We start from the raw sequence: 21041 nt of genomic DNA, 5'->3' as shown, positions 1-21041 counted from the left end.
AGACAGCACTTCAGAGAGGGCAACAGTCGGGGGATTTGGCTCTTCTGAATCTGATGTATTACTATTGAGCGGCGAATGCCGAGAAGGTGCAGGGCTGAGATCGGGAGCCGGAGGCAATGTGTGTGAGAATGGAGGCAGGCTCTTGTAGGAAGTTGGGTTGCAGGCGCTGGCAATGGTGCCGCTCCCATTTGCCCCAGGGAAATACTTAGGTAGTCCGGCTTTGTAGCCACGCTAGAGCTATGGAGGCAACTTCGGCAGCTTTTTAAGTCAGTGGTGGGATCGAAGTTGATGCCGGTTCGAGAAAGTCATGCGTTTGAGCCGTCGAGTCTGGATACTAGGCTTTGGGAATGGGGATGGGGGGGGGGGGGGGGGGGGGGGGGGGGAGTAGGGGGGTGATGGAAATTAAGGACCTATTTTTGGAAGGGCAGTTCGTGAGTTTGGAGTAGTTGGCAGAGAAGTTTGAGATTCTGTGGGGGCAGGCTTTTAGATATATGCAGGTGCAGGACTTTGCAAGGAAGATTTTCCCAATGTTTCCGGTTACTCCTCCCTCCATGTTGGAGGGGGTGTTATCGGTGATAGGGCTGGAAGGGGTTCATCTCGCCGATTTATAGGTGGATTTTGAAAGAAGATATGGGGCGCGATTCTCCCAAAGGGAGACAGTGCCGACGCCGGAGTGAAACCCGGAGTGTTTCACTCCGGCGTCGGAGGCCGCTCCTCGCCCCCTATTCTCCCCCCCCCCCCCCCCGGGGGGCTAGGAGCGGCGTTGCGAGAAACTCTGCCGCCGGGCCTTGCCGCTTGCGTCAAAGCGGCGCGCCAAGAATGACGCGGCCGGCGGCGCCTAAGTGACATCAGCCGCGCATGCGCAGGTTGGCCGACTCCAACCCGCGCATGCACGGTTGCTGTCATCCCCTCCGCTGCCCCGCAAGACATGGCGGCTTGATCTTGCGGGGCGGCAGAGAGAAAAGAGTGCGTCTCTTAGAGATGCCGGCCCGACGATCGGTGGGCACCGATCGCGGGCAAGTCACCTCCTGAGCACGCCCGTGGTGCTCGATCCTCCCTCCGCCCCACACTTACCTGTCGCGCGATGTTCACGCCGGCAGCGACCAGGTGTGGTTGCCGCCGGCGTGAACCGGTCGGGTTCGTCAGGCCGCTCGGCCCATCCAGGCCGGAGAATCGCTGGTCGCCGTGAAAAACGGCGAGCGGCAATTCTCCAAGCGGCGTCACGCAAAAGCGACACGCCATTTTAGTGGGGGGTGGGAGAATCGCGGGGGGTGCCAGGGCGGCGTGTCGTGATTCGCCCGGCCCTCCCGCGATTCTCCCACCCGGCGTGGGGAGCGGAGAATCGCGCCCATGGTGTCGCTGGAGGCGATTAAAGCCAAGTGGGAGGAGAAGTTGGCGGTGGCATTGGAGATGGGTTTGTGGTGTGAGGTGTTGCAGAGGATGAATGCTTCAACCTTGTGTATGAGGCTGGGGTTATACAGTTAAAGGTGGTCCACAGGATGCAACAGATAAGGTTGAGAATGAGCCAGTTGTTTGAGGGGGTAGAGGACACTTGTGTGTGGTATGGGAGAGGTCCGGCCAACCATGTACGTAGGTTCTGGTCCTGCCCGAAGCTGAGAAACTTTGGGGTTAATTTTTCAGCACTGCGTCGCTGATCTTGGTTGGTTGGTGTTGGTTGCTAGAGGAAGGGGTTGTTGTTCTTCTTGTTTTACATTTTTTTATGTATAAAGTGTTAAAAACCAAAAAAAAATTTTTCAAAAAATAAATAAATATCTCAGAAGAGCAGCAGATTAGACACAAAAATTGAGACTTGTGGTACAGCGAATGTAGTCCAGAACAGAAGTGTCATCTTGATGTCAAGAGAAGTCCAGGAATTTTAAGTTAAGTTCAAATCCCATTATGTAGAGGAGAGACTTTGATAGACGTGCGTTATTCATGTATTATTGTTTACTGGTACTGCAGAATTTACATTTTAAAATGATCGCTAATTTGTTTGAATAATTTTAAAGAAAATTAATGATAACATATTAATGATGTTGAATATTCACATAATGTTGAATTCTACCTTTCACTTGGCATCACATACAATAATGTATGTTCCCAATTCTTAGGACATTGAATTCATGACTGAGGATGATGAACTTTCTGGATCCACAAGTGAACTTCCATCAGCTCTTGAGGGTAATGATAGCTTCAGCCTTGAGATAATAGAACCAGAAGAAAAGGGTGATGGAGATGTTGATCAGTCAGGGCTTTCAAGGTGAGTTAAACTTCACATTGTCTTCAATACATTTGTGTTTAAGATTATTGTTAATGTAGTTAATTTGCCAACATTATATAGGTTTAAAAGAAGGAAGTTTGATATTTAGACTTGATTTAATTTAGTTGCATGCAGCCTAATTACTCGATCTGTAGAAGTCAATATTTTTCCCGCTCTAGACTGTGATAGAAAGATTCAACAACGCTCGTTATGGAAAAATAACAAGACTTTAGTTACGAACAGACTGCATGCAGTAATGGCTGAAACTTGAGGTCAGAGAGCAGTTAGTATTACTGCTGATTCCTTCCTAAGTTTGTGCTTTCACAGAGAATCAGCTCAGTATTTATACATTATCAGAATCAGGATTACGTGACTACAGCTTAGTCAGGAATTCGATCAGAAGTATAAACATAAGCAATATCATAAAACAGGCGTCACCTTGCTGACCTTCCAGGACTCTTTGTCTCATCAGTCATACCATTATATTGTCCTTTGATGGAACATTAAAAGGTCGGAGGAGACTTATGCCTTCCTGACCTTCTCTCATCTTATTTAGACTGCCTTGGGTTATGACAAGTTAATCTGATCAAAAGTTGCGGAGGTCAGGCATTTCGGAATGGCTTGACCTTCTCCAATTCTCCAATGTCAGCTATTCTTACATTGTACCAAGTAGTTGACCAGTTTTCCCATCATGCCATTACTTATTTAGTATATCACAGATCCCAAATTAACCCTTTTAAAACTGATTTAGTTCAACGGAGATAGAACCATCAGACAAAGATTCAGACATTGATTAGCAAATAATACAAAAGTTTATTGAACAGAAGCAAAATAATCAACAATACACTTCTCAATCAATTAATTAACTAATCAAGCAATACTAGACTTCATGGCTGGATTCTCCGACCCCGTGCCGGGTTGGAGAATCGCCGGGGGGGGCGTGAGAATCACACCATGCCGCCCCGACGCCAGCTCGCCGATTCTCCTCCTCCGATTTTCAGGCGCCCACGGGATCGCCGCCGCGCCGGTCAGGGGCTGTTGAAAGCGGCCCTCCCCAGCGATCGACGGGCCGAGAGCCAACTGAGTTCGGCCGAGCCCTGCCCGTGTGGGTTACGTATGGTCCCACACAGCGGGACCTCAGAGTTCTGTCTGCGGGGTCCATCCTGGTTGGGGGGGGGGGGGGGGGGGGGGCGAGATCCGACCCCGGTGGGGGGGGGGGGTGGGCCTCCACAGTGGTCTGGCCCGCGATCAGCGGGCAGGCTATTTCCGTGGGGGCCTATCTTCCTCCACACCGGGCCCCTTTAGGGCTCTGCCATATTGCCCAGGGGCCAGCGCGGACACAGGAACCCATGCGCGAACTCGCAGCGGCTGTGGGGCGCATGCACGAACTTGCGCCAACCACGGCGCGCTTGCACGAACTCGGGCGTTCGGCTGCCGGAGCTGCAGAGACCACTCCAGCGCCATACTAGGCCCCTAGGAAGGGGGTGGATAGCTGCCAAGTGAGGCCCGTTGACGCCGGAGAGGCTCGCGCCACTTTTCACGTCGCGTCAGAACTTGGGCGCAGGATTGGAGAATCCAGGCTCATGCCTTCAAATGGGTTGCCATTCCAGAAGAAGCTGAAATGTATCTCAACCCTTTGCCCCAACAGCCTCTTCCTCTGAAGGAACCTGCACTAATCAGGGTCCACGCTGACAGGAATTCTGCCTCTGTTCCTGAACCATACTGATACCTGTGCCAACTGGAAGTCCTTCTGCCCCTAAGCATCTGAAGATAAAACCAGTTTCCCTCTCCTTGGTGTAAAGAAACAAAATGATTCCCAAACACCTCTTTTATACCTAAATCTGACATCACCCCACCTTGATCCAAAATTGTTGCTTAATAGCTAATTGGTTAATAATAGTGGATCTAGCCATTTGCGCATGTTGCATTGAACGTAAAACAATGGATTATTATTTTCAAGATGTATTCTTTACCTTAATACTGCACAAATGCCCTATTGATTATGCCAGCACTGGGCCAGTCAAGGACAGTGTGTTCTCTAGATTCCTTTATCACAGCTGTTGTTATGTTGCAGGCTTTTACTCCTAAAATAAGATTTTTATTAAGAAATACAGAAATAAATATAATCAATTACAGAGCACTTGAGGTATTTTCTTCCAATACAGTCATCTGCTGCTTATTGTTAACTACTTCACAATACTATACCAAATTAACTAGTAAAAGGTCAGCAACATAAACCTGGCTCCTTTTCTGATGATGTGTTAGTCCAAAATGGCAATTTGACCTATCTGGTCTGTTACCGATACATGTTTGTATAAAGCCTTTAAAATAAAATGATGAAGCAGTGGCTAAGAGGTATTATCACTGTACCCACTAGTAATGTTCTTGGCACCCAGGTATGAATCCCACCTCAGCACGTGTGGAAATTTAGAATTAAAAGTCCAGTGATGACCATGAAACCATTGTTGATTGTCATAAATATCCATTTTGCTCACTAATATCCTTCAGAGAAGGATATCGTTCCTGGTCTTGCCTACATATGACTTCAGATCCACAGCAATGTAGTCCACTGTCTTCTTAAATGGTCTAGCCAGTCGCTCAGTTCTTTAAAAAAAAAATTTTTTTTTGTAAAGTGCCCAATTTTTCTTCCCAATTAAGGGGCAGTCTAGTGTGGCCAATCCACCTACCCTGCACATCTTTCGCTTGTGGGAGTGAGACCCACACAAACACGGGGCGAATGTGCAAACTCCACACGGACTGTGACCCGGGGCCGGGATCAATCCTTCGTCGTCAGCACTCTGAGGCAGCAACGCTAACCACTGCGCCACCGTGCTGCCCCAGTCGCTCAGTTCCTGGACAGTTAGGAATGAGCAAAAAATTGCTGGCCCAGCCAGCGTTGCCCACGTCCCACAAATGAATTAAAAAAACAATAATTCCTACTAAAATAAAATCTAGACCAGTTTACAATTGAAAGTAGCAGTGAGGGTTGTTGAAATGCCAGGATGACTTAGAATGTTGGCAGATGGAGTTAAATGCAAAGTGTGAAGCAATGCACTCTTGAAAGGACTAATATGGAATGACAAAATACTATGAATGGAACAATAGTGTAGATTGTTCATATACACCAATTCTTAAAAGTGGCAAGGCAAGTTGATGAGGTGTTTAAAATGGCATATGGGTTACTTGGTTTTTTTTTAAATAGAGACCTGAGCTGTGGCATTGGGGACATTCTGGGCATCAAACTTTGGAAAAGTTTCCCATAGAATCTCTAAAGTGCAAAGGAAGTCATTCAGCCAATCGAGTCTGTACCGACCTTCCGAAAGAGCACCCTACCTAGGCCCACTCCCCCCAACCCCTCCCTATCCCCGTAACCTCACCTAATCTGCATATCTTTGGACACTAAAGGGACAATATAGCATGGCCAATCCACCTAACCTGCATATCATGACTTAGAAAGGGTAAAGAGGAAGTTTATCAGAATGTCACTAGGAATGTTAAACTTCAGTTATGAGGAGAGGTTGAAAAAGTTAGGTTGCTTTCCTTGGAACAGGAAAAGTGTTCAAGGTGATGGGAAGTTTTGATGGGCTAGATACCGAAAAAGTATTACCAAAGCAAGTGCAGAACTAACCAAAGATCATTGAGTTAAAATTATTGGCACAATATCTAAAGAGAAGGTGAAGAGAATATTTTTCACTCAAAATGTCAGCATCTGGAACACTCTACCTGGAACGTTGGTGGAAGTTAATTCCATTAATAGTTTTATAAAGGTGTTGAACAGGTACTTGAGGGGATGAGGGACTGACAGAATTGCAGACAAAAAGCCAGAATTTGGGACAAAGCCTGACTGCTCCCATAAAGAACTCACATAAGCATGAAGGGCCTCCTGTGCTCTAGATTTCTCAGATTGCAATGCATTTTTAAAGTGCAAAACATAAAATTAGTTGGATGTTCAAAATTACCTGGTTTTTTATAGCAGTAAGCTTTCAAATCTTTATACTCAGCTTTAAGTAGGTAAACCCAATTTTTTTTCAGGCTTCTAGTAGTCTGAACATTAGCTTCAGGCAGTTGAACCACATGGAAAAAAATCTGAAGTAACATTGCATACCTCAACCTTGATAATTGCTGTTTTGCTTTGACTTAATTGCAGCGTAGCTAGAATTAATTGCAATTGCTTAATTAAAGCACAGACTAAGTCTCAATCTGCTCCAGCTAACCTATGCATTCTACAAATAAATAAGAACCCTGGTCACCCATCTGCCCTTTACTTTATTGCTGTTTAATGAAAGGGTTTAATTGGAAACCAAGCTTGCCAGTGCGTGGAACAGGAACTGAATGGGTATATGAAGCAACGGCTGACATGCTAAGCTAAGCAAACTAAGACTAGAAGAGCGACTATCAAGCTCCTGACTGGAGCAGAATTGATTGGGCTTGCAGTCCAAAGGGAGAGCCACTAAATGTATTTAATTTTGTTAATCCCATTTCTTAAATGTAAAATTAGCAATGAGGTTTTTGTTTTTTCCTTGCAGCTTTGCTGAAGGGGACAGGGATGGGCTTCATGACCTTCGTACATCACCCCTTCCCTCGCCTTTCTTTTCTGCAATACTTGCAGCCTTTCAGCCTAAAGCATGTGACGATGCAGAAGAAGCATGGCGAACACACATCAATCAACTCATGTCCGATTCTGATGGTTCATGTGCAGTCCATACTTTTCATGTGTTCTCTTCCCTGTTTCAGGTGAGAATCAACCTTCGTCTTTACACACTTTTCCAAAGTACTATACTTTATATCCTATCTGAATATATACATTTGCAGAGATTCTTTCCAATTTGTGAAATGTTATAAATGGATAGAAAAACCAATGGTATTGCTATTCCTCAAAAGGTGACTCAAGCTAATTATTTACCAATAATTTTGTTAAAGTATAAGTACTTATTTAATTGAAAAGAAAAATGTTTACTTTTTCAGCATTTTCCTTCAACGTTTTTAACAGAATTACTTTTGGTATTTCTTTGCTTTCAAATTTGTAAAATTAAATACATTTGGAGAATTTCCCTTTTTGGATATGTACTGTCATAATCATCATATTTAATTGTAACATGCTGGAACATTGAACCTGCCAAATCCCCCACTCTTATCCACCCCACTCGTATCCACTGTTTCTCGAGCTCTTGATTTGCTTTGTCAGGGTACCCCACATCTTCCGAAGCAAATAATAATTGGAGCCGAGCCAAAAATGCAGACTAACTTGCACCTTTTCTCGTGGCTCAGGTTGGAATTGGTATGTCTATGGAGGCTGGTATAGCCACTGAGAAACGATTACTGACTTCCATGTGAGCAGCTACAGGTTTCACCAGTGGAGTTAAGGCCAGTTTATCAGGTTGGCCTCCGAAAGAAAGGTCCCATGATTTATTTTTAAAACTCCTAATAGAAAGAGCCATTGAAGAATTGCTTCTCGGGCCCGCCAGCATGCTGAACTTGAGTTGTTGCACATAAAGTGGGCATGCTAATATCTACTCCATAAATCTTTACACATTAAGCAAATTATAAGTTCCCTTTTTCCTCCTTATCCTATCCTTTTGTGTCTTTTCACATCTCAAGGGGAGATGCTTACATGCTTCTCCAATGCAGTGTTCAATGGCCTAAGAGGTTTACTTCACTCTGAGGAAGCACCTGTCCATACCAGAGGAACATAACTAAAAACATGTTGAGTGAACACTCTACTTGGAATGCGTGATCCTACCTCCATGCGCTACGTCATAATTCCATTCCTGTATTTCAGTTCTAAATAAAATTACAGCATAATTGGATATGGAATTTGCTGAGTGACAGGAAACAGTGGTGATAAAGATTGAGGGTGCAGAAAAGATTCACTAGAATAGTTGCAGGGATGAGCTTCAGTTACGAAAATAGAATGAAGTTGGGAATGTTACCTTGGAAAAGAGAAGGCTGAGAGGAGACAAAGTTTCCACTCGTAAAAGGATCAACAAGACGGCACAGATGTAAAGTAACTGGTAAAAAGAAGTAAAAGCAACATGAGGAAAAACTGGAATGCACTGTCTGAGAGTGTGGAGGAGGCAGATTCAATCAAAGCACTCAAAGGGAAATTAGACTGTTATCTGAAAAGGAAGAATATGTATGAGAGAAGGCGAGAGAATGACACACTGAATTGCTCGTTCAGAGAGCCGGTGCAGATACGATGGACCGAATGGTTCTGCTGTAAAGATTCTGTGATAATTAATGGAGAATTGTCAATGGAAAAACAATTGAAAATAAGTATAAATCGATTGAACTGAACCAGATACTGAAAACATACATAGTGGTAGTAAACTGATTTTAATTATTTTTCAGTGTATTCGGAAGAAGTTCTGTTCTCTAACCTGGGACGCTACAAGTTTCCTTGGGGACAGTCTGCGAGGAATAGGATCAAAATTCATGAGTTCTTCAGAGGTACTCACTTCATGCTCAGATTGTCCCACAGTTTTCCTAGATGCTGAAACTGTAAGTATCCGTTGACTGAATTTCTTTCATTAGTTTATCAGAATGAAGATGAATATTTTTAATTTGATGTCCGTTGAAACCTCTTGCTCTTTTCAATTTACTTTGATTAGAAGTACATTTAATGTAATCTGCAGATGCATTTCAAATGTTCAGCACTATAATTTTCCAATCTGTTTATATCGACAGGAAATTTTTAAAATACTGGTAGTATCACAACTCAAACATTTCTAGAAGCGAATTAATAATACTATAAATGTAAATCACTGGTACCCAGTTTAGAGAACTAAATCTGGATAAATTACAATGTTGCAATTATTTCTAGAGCATACTTAGTGAAATATTATTGCTGGAGCAAACTTGTTGAAATATTGGGCGGGATTCTCCGACCCCCCCCACCGGGTCAGAGAATCGCCGGGGGCCGGCGTCAATCCCGCCCCCGCCGTGTCCCGAATTCTCCGCACCAGAAATTCGGCGGGGGCGGGAATCGCGCCGGTCGGTGCCCCCCCCCCCCCCCCCCCCCCCCCCGGCGATTCTCCGGCCCGCAATGGGCCGAAGTCCCGCCGCTATCAAGCCTCTCCCGCCGGCGGGAATCAAAACACCTACCTGACCGGCGGGACTGGCGGTGCGGGTGGGCTCCTGGGGTGGGGGGCATGGGGCGGTCTGGCCCCGGGGGTTGCCCCCACGGTGGCCTGGCCCGCGATCGGGGCCCACCGATCAGCGGGCGGGCCTGTGCCGTGGGGCACTCTTTACCTTCGACCTTCGCCATGGTCTTCACCATGGCAAAGGCGGAAGTGACCCCCCCTCCCCTGAGCATGCGCCGGGATGACAGCAGCTGCTGACGCTCCGGCACATGCGCGGACTTACGCCGCCTGACGAAGTCCTTTCGGCCCCGGATGGCGTGGCGCCAAAGGCTGTCCACGCCAGCCAGCACCAACTGCTTAGCCATCCTCGGCTATGTGGTGCAAAATGGAGTTTTAGGGCCCGACCCCGATCGCATGTGCCCCCTCATGGAACTCCCCCTCCCCCACTGCCCCAAGGCCCTCAAACAATGCCTAGGGTTCTTCTCATACTACGCCCAGTGGGTCCCTAACTATGCGGACAAGGCCCGCCCATTCATTCACTCCACCGCTTTCTCTCTGATGGTCGAGGCTCACCAGGCCTTCAACCGTATCAAGGCCGACATCGCCAAGGCCGCGATGCATGCGGTCGACGAGACGCACCCCTTCCAAGTTGAGAGCGATGCATCAGACGTCGCTCTGGCCGCCACCCTCAACCAGGCAGGCAGGCCCGTGGCATTCTTTCCACACACCCTCCATGCCTCCGAAATTCGGCACTCCTCCGTTGAGAAGGAGGCCCAAGCCATCGTAGAAGCTGTGCGGCATTGGAGGCATTACCTGGCCGGCAGGAGATTCAATCTCCTCACTGACCAACGGTCGGTTGCATTCATGTTCAATAACACACAGCGGGGCAAGATCAAAATGATAGTATCTTAAGGTGGAGGATCGAGCTCTCCACCTACAATTACGAGATTTTGTATCGCCCCGGTAAGCTCCCGAGGTACATGTGCCAGCGCACAGGTGGACCGACTCTGGACCCTGCACAATGATCTCTGTCACCCAGGGGTTACCCGCTTCTTTCACTTCAAAAAAGTCGGCAACCTTCCCTACTCCATTGAGATATCACCAGAGACTGCCAGGTCTGCGCCGGATGCAAACCGCACTTCTATCGGCCATACCGCGCGCATCTAGTGAAGGCCTCCCGCCCCTTTGAACGCCTCAGTGTGGATTTCAAAGGGCCCCTCCACCGACCGAAACACGTACTTCCTTAATGTGGTCGACGAATACTCCAGATTCCCCTTCGTCGTCCCATACCCCGATATGATGTCTGCCACAGTCATCAAAGCACTCAACACCGTCTTCGCCCTGTTTGGTTTCCCTGCCTACATCCACAGCGACCGGGGATCCTTCTTTATGAGTGATAAGCTGCGTCAGTATCTGCTCAGCAAGGGCATCGCCTCGAGCAGGACGAACAGCTACAACCCCCGGGGAAACGGGCAGATATACCGGACGAGGTGTGGACATTCATTAAACATGAAAAGCTGGACTTGAACTAAGAGGCAGCTGCACGTGGGTGAAATGCGCTGGCGGAGATGTGTAACCGGGTGTTGGCCTGGTGTAAGTTTGTTAGTAGAATTTAAGTTTGTTTGCTTTTCTTTTCCTGTTTATTTGTTTCAGGGGGTGGGGTAACGCCCAGGTTGTGTTGTCCGGTGCATGGGAAGGATCCGGATGGCTCTTGCCCTCTTACCCTGCGGGGGAGGGGGGTTGGGGGCCCGAAGGAGGAGACGATAGTAAGTTTGGCGATAGAGGCTGGAGCGGCCGGGGTCAGCATGGGTCAGCTGACTTACGGAAGCCCAATGGGGGTGAAATCATGGGGGGTTGGGATTGGGGGGTAGGGGTGCTGCTTTGATGACTGAAGGGGAGCCAACTGTTGGGGATAGATGGAGAGTCGGGATGGGGGGCCTCCGGCTGGAGGGCTGGAGCGAGCGGGGGGCGCGGGCATGTGGCTGGCTGAAAGAGGGAGATGGCTAGTCGGCAGGGAACACCCCATCCAGGCTGATCACGTGGAATGTGAGGGCCCTGAACGGGCCGGTCAAGAGGTCCCACGTGTTCACGCATTTGAAGGGGTTGAAGGCGGACGTGGCCATGCTGCAGGAGACGCACTTAAAGCTTGCTGACCAAACGAGGTTAAGGAGGGGATGAGTGGGTCAGGTGTTCCACTCGGGGCTAGACTCAAAGACCAGAGGGTGGCAATTCTGGTTAGTAAACGGGTGGCGCTTGAGGCAGGGAGCATCGTGGCGGACAAGGGGGAGCAGGTACATAATGGTGAGTGGCAAGCTGCAGGGAGCCCGGGTGGTGTTGGTGAACGTGTATGCCCCGAACTGGGATGATGCGGAATTCATCAGGCGCATGTTGGGTAAAATCCCGGACTTGGAGTCAAGTAACTTGATCATGGGGGGGGGCTTTAATACGGCCTTGGATCCGGCGCTAGACCGGTTTAAGTCCAGGTCGGGAAAGAGACCGGCGGCGGCCAGGGCCCTGTGGGAGTTCATGGATCAGATGGGAGGGCGTGGACCCGTGGAGATTCGCGCGGCCAAGGGCGAAGGAGTTCTTTTTCTCCCACGTCCATAAAGTCTACTCGCGGATTGACTTTTTTGTGTTGAGCAGGGCGTTAATCCCCAGGGTGGAGGGGATTGTGTATTCGGCCATTGCGGTCTCGGACCATGCCCCGCACTGGGTGGACCTGCGACTGGGGGAGGAACGGGGGCAGCGCCCTCTCTCGGGACTGAATGTGGGGCTGCTGGCGGATGAACAGGTGTGTGGGCGGATAAGGAGGAGCATTCAGAACTATGTGACAACGAATGACACAGGGGAGGTAACAGCAGCAGCAGCAGGAGGCTATGAAAGCGGTCATCAGAGGGGAGTTAATCTCCATCAGGTCACACAGAGAAGAGGGAGAGGCTGGTGGGAGAGATGCTTAGGGTAGACAGGAAGTACGCGGAGGCCCCCGAGGGGCGGCTGCTAAAGGAGCGCCGGAGATTGCAGGCGGAGTTCGATTTGCTGACCACTGGGAAGGCAAAGGCACAGCTGAGGAAAGTGCAAGGGGCAGTCTACGAGTATGGGGAGAAAGCCAGTAGGATGCTGGCACACCAACTTCGCAGGAGAGAGGCGGCCAGGGAGATCGGGGGAGTGAGGGATAAGGAAGGTAATACGGTGTTGAGCCCAGAGAGGATCAATGAAGTCTTCAAGGAGTTTTATGGGAAGCTGTACGAGTCTGAACCCCCGAGGGGAGGTGAAGGGATGAAGCAATTTATGGATCGATTGAAGTTCCCAAGGGAGGACGAGGATCAGGTGGAGGGACTGGGGGCCCCGATTGAGTTGGAGGAGATAGTTAAGGGACTGGCAAGTATGCAGTCGGGCAAGGCCCCGGGTCCGGACGGCTTTCCTATAGAATTTTATAAGAAGTTCTCGGAGCTACTGAGCCCGCGCATGCTAAGAACCTTTAACAAGGCAAAGGGGAGCGGAACCCTCCCACCGACGATGTCGCAGGCATTCATCCCACTTATTTTGAAGAGGGAGAAGGATCCGCTTCATTGTAGGTCCTACAGACCGATATCACTCCTGAATGTAGATGCCAAATTGTTGGCAAAAATTCTGGCTACCAAAATAGAGGACTGCGTCCCGGGAGTGATCGAGAAGGACCATACGGGTTTTGTTAAGGGCAGGCAACTGAACACAAATGTGAGGAGGCTCCTGAATATCATAATGATGCCCTCGGAGGGAGGGGATGCAGAAGTAGTGGCTGCAATGGATGCCGAGAAGGCCTTTGACAGGGTGGAGTGGGAGTACCTGTGGGAAGTGTTAGGTCGGTTTGGATTCAGGGAGGGATTCATAGGGTGGGTCAAGCTACTGTATCAGGGCCCCGTAGCGAGTGTGTCCACAAACCGGCTGACATCGGAGTATTTCAGGCTGTACCGAGGGACGAGGCAGGGGTGCCCCCTATCCCCATTACTATTTGCCCTGGCAATCGAGCCATGACCATAGCGCTGAGGACTTCGAGGAACTGTAGGGGGGGGAGGAGCACCGGGTTTCCCTCTACGCGGGTGACCTGCTATTGTATATTTAGGACCCGCTATTATAGACTCAAACGCTCTCTTGTGAAAAGCAGATGAAAAACTGGGTCAGTTCAACTCTACTGCAGCAAATTATACAGTAAATGCCGTTGGCATACCATTAACAGGCCCGGCCCAGCATCCTCCTGGTCTCCCGCGACACTCCACCTCCGCCAAGAGGAATTACCAATGGCAAGGTTCACATGTGGTATTTCAAATCGGGCAACAGGATCCCTGGCTAATGAGGGAGAGGTAAGATATGTTCCCAAAGGCACAGCCATGGGCTGCCAGTCCTGCTGTTGGCTGGGGTGGGATCGACCACCAGAGCCGGAGAGAGTAGCGGGGGGGGGGGGGGGGCGGCTGGGGATGATCCGTGGGGTGGGGACAGGGGTGTCAAGGCACACACCACTATTGCCGTGGCCTGCAATGCACCCCACCGACCACCCAATGTGGCCCAGAGATGCGCAGAGCGCCACCATCCATATGGGTGCCCCGCCAAGGCCACCCCATGAGGAGACCACAGAACCACCCCTCCCACAACCAGCCACCACCCTGCTGGTAGGGCACCACACATCCCATCCAAGGGGAACGCCCACGGTAGATCCCACGGGAGTGTGCAGGACCGCAGAGCGTACTGCTGGCATGGATAGCGCCAGCCACCAGTACCTCTGCCAGCAAGGTGCCAGGCTGGTACTGTCAGGGTACCAAGGTGACACCAGCAGTGCCAGGGCACCACCTTGCCCAAAGGGCATGCAGCTGAGGGCCTTGATCCCTTGGGAGACCCCCACAAGTGCCCTTACGTCTGGTCCCCGTTTGTGGGATCCAGTGCTGAACGGCGCTTGCCCGAAGTCTCTGAAGCAAAGGGGTTGAATCCCAAAGCCTCTGGCACCTCAGGAATCTGCATATTAGAGTGAGACTAACTGTCTCGCTCCAATATGCAGATTTGCCAAAACGTGATCCCGCACATTGTGGGTGGGAAGAATTACATCGCGTTGGATCGAGATGGTGAGCCAGGTAGATCCTGGGAGCGGGGTCTCCTGGCTTTCATCACCCACGCTGCACCGCGACGAGCTGCTTTTCCGGCACAGCGTGGTCATTGGATCGCGTTCACAACATTTTAAAACAGATGTACTGAGAATCATGTTTTCCATATTTTGACCATGGCATCCGTGCCCATGAGTGTGGCAAACAGGAAGTCTTATTCTGATACCTGCACATTTATATTTGATTTGATTTATTGTCACATATACCGAAGTACAGTGAAAAGTATTTTTCTGCGGCCGAGGGGACGTACACAGCAGTACATAGTAGACACAAGAATAATCAACAGAGAACATTGACAAATGGTACATCGACTAAACAGTGATTGGTTACAGTGCAGAACAAGGGGCCAAACAAAGCAAATACATGAGTAAGAGCAGCATAGGGCGTCGTGAATAGTGTTCTTACACGGAACAGATCAGTCCGAAGGGGGGAGTCATTGAGAAGTCTTGTAGCTGTGGGGAAGAAGCTGTTCCTATGTCTGGATGTGCGAGTCTTCAGACTTGTGTACCTTCTGCCTGATGGAAGGGTCTGGAAGAAGGCAATGCCTGGGTGGGAGGGGTCTCTGATAATGCTGTCTGCTTTCCTGAGGCAGCGAGAGATGTATACAGAATCAATGTGGGGGTGGCAAGTTTGTGTGATGCATTGGGCTGAGTTCATCACAGTCTGCAGCTTCTTGCGATCTTGGACTGAGCAGTTGCCATACCAGAATATAAAGACTTTCCCACCCTGCACTAAATATGACTATCTAATCTCACGCCCTACATTACTTTCTCAAAAATCAACCTTAATTATAGGCACCCCTCGCCACTCTAGGGCAATTTTCAGGAAAATATAGAATCAAACACTCTTATGAAAAGCAGGTGAAAAACTGGGTCAGTTTAACTCTACTTACTGCAGCAAATTCACAGGATTCAAATACTTTCAGCAAAAATTTAATTCTTAAGATTTGGGAGAACAAAGTCTGTATTTTTAAAGTTTATCTATATTCAAAATAGTATATACTTATAGTAACTCTTTCTCCTCCAGCTGATTTCTTGTGGGCTTCTTGAAAGACTCAAGTTCAATGTCTTAGAACTACAGGAATATTTGGACACCTACAACCACAAGAAAGAGGCTGCACAATTGGTTAGTCAGCTTTCAAAACGTACCAAAGAATACTCTGATGTTGCATTATTGTTTACTGTTCAAATTTAAAACTTGACATTTTTATTATCTCTAACTAATTATAAATGTGCTTTTCTCTTTTTACCTTCTTCTCCCCTGCTCCTTTGCCAAATAACATTGGTTAAGATCTCGTTATTTCCAGTACATGGGCCACTAATTCCTGCCTCCTTGCTGCACATGCTCCCCGTGTCTTTGTGTGGGGCTCACCCCCACAAACCCAAAGATGTGCAGGGTAGGTGAATTGGCCATATATTTTTATGAAAACAGTAAACAATACATAAAAGGCCAAACGGTACAAACACTAATTTTGTGTTGGAGAAACAGGGTACCCTCCCCTCACTTCCAACATAGGATACTCTGATTATTAAAACAGTTCACAACACAGTTGTACAAAAAACAAACAGTACAAGCACTAAACTTTGCACTGGAGAGACCAGATACCCTCGCCTCTGTATTAACAGAAGGGAAAGGAAGGGAGATGCTGGGGAAAGAAGGGAAAGGAGGGTGGTGGGGAGGGACAGAGTCGGGGTGTTGGCGGAGGCTCAATAGGAGACTGCCTGAACTATCTACAGAGGCAAATAAACAAAAGAACCTTCAATTATGATGTGCCAGATTCGGGGAGTTCCCCAGAATGGGTGAGAGGTGACATAGTGTCAGGCACGAGTGAGCCCTGCACCCCACTGCAGATAGCCTCATAAGAACCCTCCGCTCCCGACACTGGGCGGCTGACAGCCTTCGGACAGTCGCCCTCCGGGCCCAAATCCTCCACCACACAGAGTGCGGCGGGCGACACGGGCCCACCAACCAATCCAGGGCCTGGCCACTCTAAATTGACCCTTAATTGGAGCCAAATAATTGGGTACCCTAAATTTAAAATGCATTTGTGTTGTTTCAATATGGATCTCCAACAGAGAAGCACACCTGATTTGGTATTAACTTGGCAATCACACTCAGAGGAACCACAGTATGACTGGTATTGTTAATGCAAAAATGTTTCACCTGGTAGAGAATCACAAACTCTGCAAATTGTTGAACCATGGGGATTTTGCCCTGTATCTGTGGTATACATGATCTAGGCAAGTTGATCATCTAAAATGAGAATGTATCTTTTTATATTAACACACACAATTTTAATAATTTTAGAGATAAGCTAGTTGGTTACCAAAAATGCATACAGTTCAATGTGCAGTGTGGTAATAACCTAGAGACTCGGATTTGACCTCTGCTGTGGGCTGAGCTAGCTAATTTTGGCAAATGTGGCAGTTGGGGGATTCTACATTTGGACTTACTTAATTTGGGAGACATTGACCACATTGCAAACATTTTCTGGGTTTAAATTGTTCTGCTCTTTCTTTACGGGCACTGCTATATTGGTAAAGGCAGCCAACCTCGGTGGCCACCCTAAATGGCAATAGCCTGCCTGCATATGATGCAAAAAGCTCTTGAGGGCCCCTTTAGGAGATTAGACACTTTTTTTCCACGCTTATCTCCATATGGAGCTAGTTGGAGCAGGAGTGCTCCCCCAGTTCCACTGCTGCCTCATTCACGCCTGTTTTCTGTTTTCCTCCCTCACCTTCCCAGGACTTACCTAAAGCTGCTCCTGATAAGGCAGTTGGCCTAAATTATGATCATAAAGAAGTGATGTGTAGAAAGAGACCTTTTGGTGCAACAAACCTGCCCCAAATAATGATTATTGAAATGTCATGAATAGATGTGTCCCACCCCTCTCGCCTGCAACTATCTAATCTTCCAAGTGAAGAAAATTAACAAAAAAAAAGAAACCACAGCCAATATAGGGAAAACAAAACTTTGGAAAATTTGTTTGAGCCCATAGGTGATCAAAGCTAATCGATAAGAGCACGTGGACTATGGTATCAATCATATTTTATTTGCGATACCTATCCCAGTCAAGAACCTTCTAGTTCCCTATTAAAGCCACACAGAGAGTCAGCACACATACCAGTTGCCAACACATTACAGAAGCTCATTACTGTCTGAAAAAAATTATTCCAACCTTGCATAGTATAAACACATATAAATTCACGGGAAGCAATGTAATGAACTACCTCTGGAGGCATTACAGTCACTGGCAGCTTGCAACAAAATAAATAAAATTAGATCTGAAGCCTCACTCAATCTGCAGCTTCTATAGCATACTGAAATTAAATGTTCTTTGCCTGAAAACGGGTCTTCGCCAATTTCTAGACCACCATCCCTGGCCTAGGATTTGGAACAGTTGACTAGTTTCTGGTCCTAATCACAATCCATGAACCACCTCTGGGAGTCTGTGACTTTGTGGTTTTGTGTAAGTATATGGCAGGAGAAGAATATAATGTTCACCACAGTTGAATAACCTATTGCTATTAATTAAAGATTGTCTTTTGGTTGAGTTGTCACTAGAGGATTCACTGCTTTCAGATAACTGAGAATAAGGGGAGAATAATCTAGATTTATGATTTTGCAAACAAATTTAACCATCAGATATACAGAATGAGAGATGATATGGAAATAAATTATACTTTAAAGTGGCTTAGTTATCACATTGTCTTTTCACATCTAGGACTTGGGTTTGAATCCATGCGATGGATGAAAGTCTCTTGTTACCAATAACAGTATTGTGTGATTTGGAATCCAACACATGTCCATTTAACATTAGTTTGTTGGTCTCAAAGTCCTCGGGATGACCAATAATGGAATTTTCTTTTATGCCATGCAAGGCATTTTCCTACATTGGACACCAGCAACTGACTTAATTGTGCTTGCTGTTGACTTTAAGCATTAAAGGCAGAAAATGTCTCTCTTCTGTCACTATCACAATGGTGGGGAGGAGCAGATGCCAGAAATATAACTGACAGAGATCAAGAGTGGCCAAAGAAACTCTCATTTCTACCTTCATAAAATTATTGGCTCACTAAAATCAGGGCCAGAATTTTACACTCCTCCCCCTCCCCACCCTGGATAGATTCTGAGGCAGTAGGGCATGAGCTTAAAATAGCATGTACAGGAGTTCCCTCCAGGATTCCGTCCATCTCAAGCCAATTTTATAGTGGACGAACAACTACTCAGACAGGAAGAGGGCCCATGCACCAATTAAGGCTCCTAAGTAGCTACTTAATGGCCATTTAAGGGCTTTTAAACATGCCACCACAACCTTTAGGCTGATCTCTGGGAAACAGAAAAAGCTCTCACCCTTGATTTGGGCAGGAGCACCTCAACTGGAATCGGAAGGACCCTTCAGACAAGGGAATCCTCCCTTCATGAACTGGAAATCTCTGGCCCTCCCTCCCCAGACCTGATCCCGAACAGCAAGATGATCAACAGCTCTCTGAGGTGAGATTTCCTTCCAAGTGCAGGCAGAAGTTCCGTTTACTGCCAATCATCGCTCATTTGAGCATGAAATGATAGCGGGCCAGTGTCCCTGACGATTCTGGATGACGGACACTCACCATCCTGAAAACTTAGGCCCAGATCTTTCTCAGTCCTTTAGAGGTATACAAGGGCTATTTTGATTAGGATCCAGCAGTGGCACAAATTAGAAGATTGAACTCTATAACTTTTATTTTGTGTGATGTGATTTTGGGGAAAGCTCCTGTAAACAAACCAAACAGGCATGTTATTTAAATTATGCCCATTATGACATCACTCCAATGCCATATGCAAAAGATTTTAATGGTTCCTCTACACCTGTTTCAAGCATGGGTTTCCTCAGGAAATACACAAGGAAGACCTGGGGCAGGTCATTGCCTTTTTTCTGCCATTTCAGAAATGAGTATTCATTACCCGTAGTCTCAAGAATACAGGGAAATGAAATGAAAATCGCTTATTGTCACGAGTAGGCTTCAATGAAGCTACTGTGAAAAGCCCCTAGTCGCCACATTCCGGCGCCTGTCCAGGGAGGCTGGTACGGGAATCGAACCGTGCTGCTGGCCTGCTTGCATGCAGTCTGTTTTTTATATATTATTGTATTGCTCTGTTAGCTCCAGTATGCATTTTATAAAGATGCATATTTATCAGAGGAAAGTATTATTTTGAAACTAATAAAAATACTATTTGTATTTTCTTCCAAAATAGTGGTTGGCAAACTGTAAAGCATCATTTCCTGGAACTATGGGAGATACAGTCATTACAAACCAGCCGGGGGACTTGGAGGAAAAGGTAAAACAAATCATTTGTAATCTTAATAAATTATGTTTGAACGTGATGTTATTTATAATTTATCACAATCTCCATATTGCAACTTAAAAACTTGAGAACCTGTATAGTTCAGTTTTTATGAACCCAGCATTTGGTTACAACTTATAACAAGTTTGAATTGGTCACCTTATTACATACACTTGCTAAAAGAACGGTCAATCCTGGCATGTTATACCCATCCTCTTTGTATTTAAGTGGTAGATTGTGAGCTAATTGCTTGATACCGATCAAAATTCTTTGGATATTCAGGTAGATTTTACAAAGTCCTGGCCATCCCCTCAGCCTTGCCAGCACATGTCAGAAAATCACAGGTGCACTCCTTGCAATTTCTGTTAATTGGAATTAATTCTCCAGTAAAAAAGTTGAGCATGTTAAGTTTTCATACGATAGTAATTTCTGGACTAGAACACTAACCCTATATAACTATAGTTGCTTTGTTGTATAAACTACATACTTATAATAATCCTTCATAAAATCTAGAACTGATTATAACTATCATATTGTACACCTCAGAACAGACAATCAAGTCTGATGCAAACTAAATTGCATGTGCTCATGCAGTTGGATATATTTGAAATAATTCTGAATGGAAAAAAACTCAAATTGACAGTTGTTTTCATCTTGTTTCTTTCAAATATAAATACTTCTATGGTTATGCCTTGTATGGAACTGTGCACTTTAATGCATGTTTTACAATGATCTTCTATACTCTGTTTTCTTGGCTTTTTGCTCCTGTGACATGCTTGCTGTGTAGCAAATGGAATCCCTTGCAGTAAGTTACAATTCTTGAATATTTTCTAACTATTAAATTGTTAAATTTTGCTTACTAATATGTACACATCTCAAGTACTAATGGCATTCTTTGTACTTAGGATTGATCTAAATTACTTCAAAATTTTTCCAATACTGTCACAGCTTGATTTCTTTTCAATACTTAATTATACAATCTCCATTTTAGTTAGTATGATAATAATTAGATTGAGGAACCCTTATAGCTATGAAGTAGAAAATCTCAGAATTCTTTCCCTATCTATTTCAATGATAATACATTGTTTAACTCGAAGCAGAGTCGAGCAAAATCTGTTCTTCTCAAGCAGCTCAGAAATGAACTTATTTAGTGCCTCATTAGGCGATTAAAGGGGCCTAACACCTGTTTCAGCTGGTTGCCCAAATGCCTGAAAAAAAATGACCGGGTGCAATGTCGGGTCAAAT

General features: G+C 46.6%; 1 protein-coding gene across 4 annotated transcripts in view; it reads left to right on the top strand.

The window, feature by feature from the left end:
• LOC119977793 (protein furry homolog) overlaps nt 1-21041 on the top strand; it is a 483675-nt gene that overhangs the window by 430279 nt on the left and 32355 nt on the right. For 2 of the 4 annotated variants that reach the window (XM_038819002.1, XM_038819001.1), the window contains 6 exons: nt 2112-2260; nt 6787-6994; nt 8609-8758; nt 15498-15596; nt 19707-19790; nt 20584-20601. In XM_038819002.1, the coding sequence (XP_038674930.1) occupies nt 2112-2260; nt 6787-6994; nt 8609-8758; nt 15498-15596; nt 19707-19790; nt 20584-20601 (708 nt within the window). The remainder of the gene's footprint in view (nt 1-2111; nt 2261-6786; nt 6995-8608; nt 8759-15497; nt 15597-19706; nt 19791-20583; nt 20602-21041) is intronic. The other 2 variants (XM_038819004.1, XM_038819003.1) reach the window with 1 other exon arrangement.

Source organism: Scyliorhinus canicula, chromosome 14, assembly GCF_902713615.1.
Source record: "Scyliorhinus canicula chromosome 14, sScyCan1.1, whole genome shotgun sequence".
In the NCBI taxonomy this organism is placed as follows: Eukaryota; Metazoa; Chordata; class Chondrichthyes; order Carcharhiniformes; family Scyliorhinidae; genus Scyliorhinus; species Scyliorhinus canicula.
The sequence above is the reverse complement of the archived record's forward strand: the minus strand, read 5'-3'. Positions and strand labels throughout refer to the sequence as shown.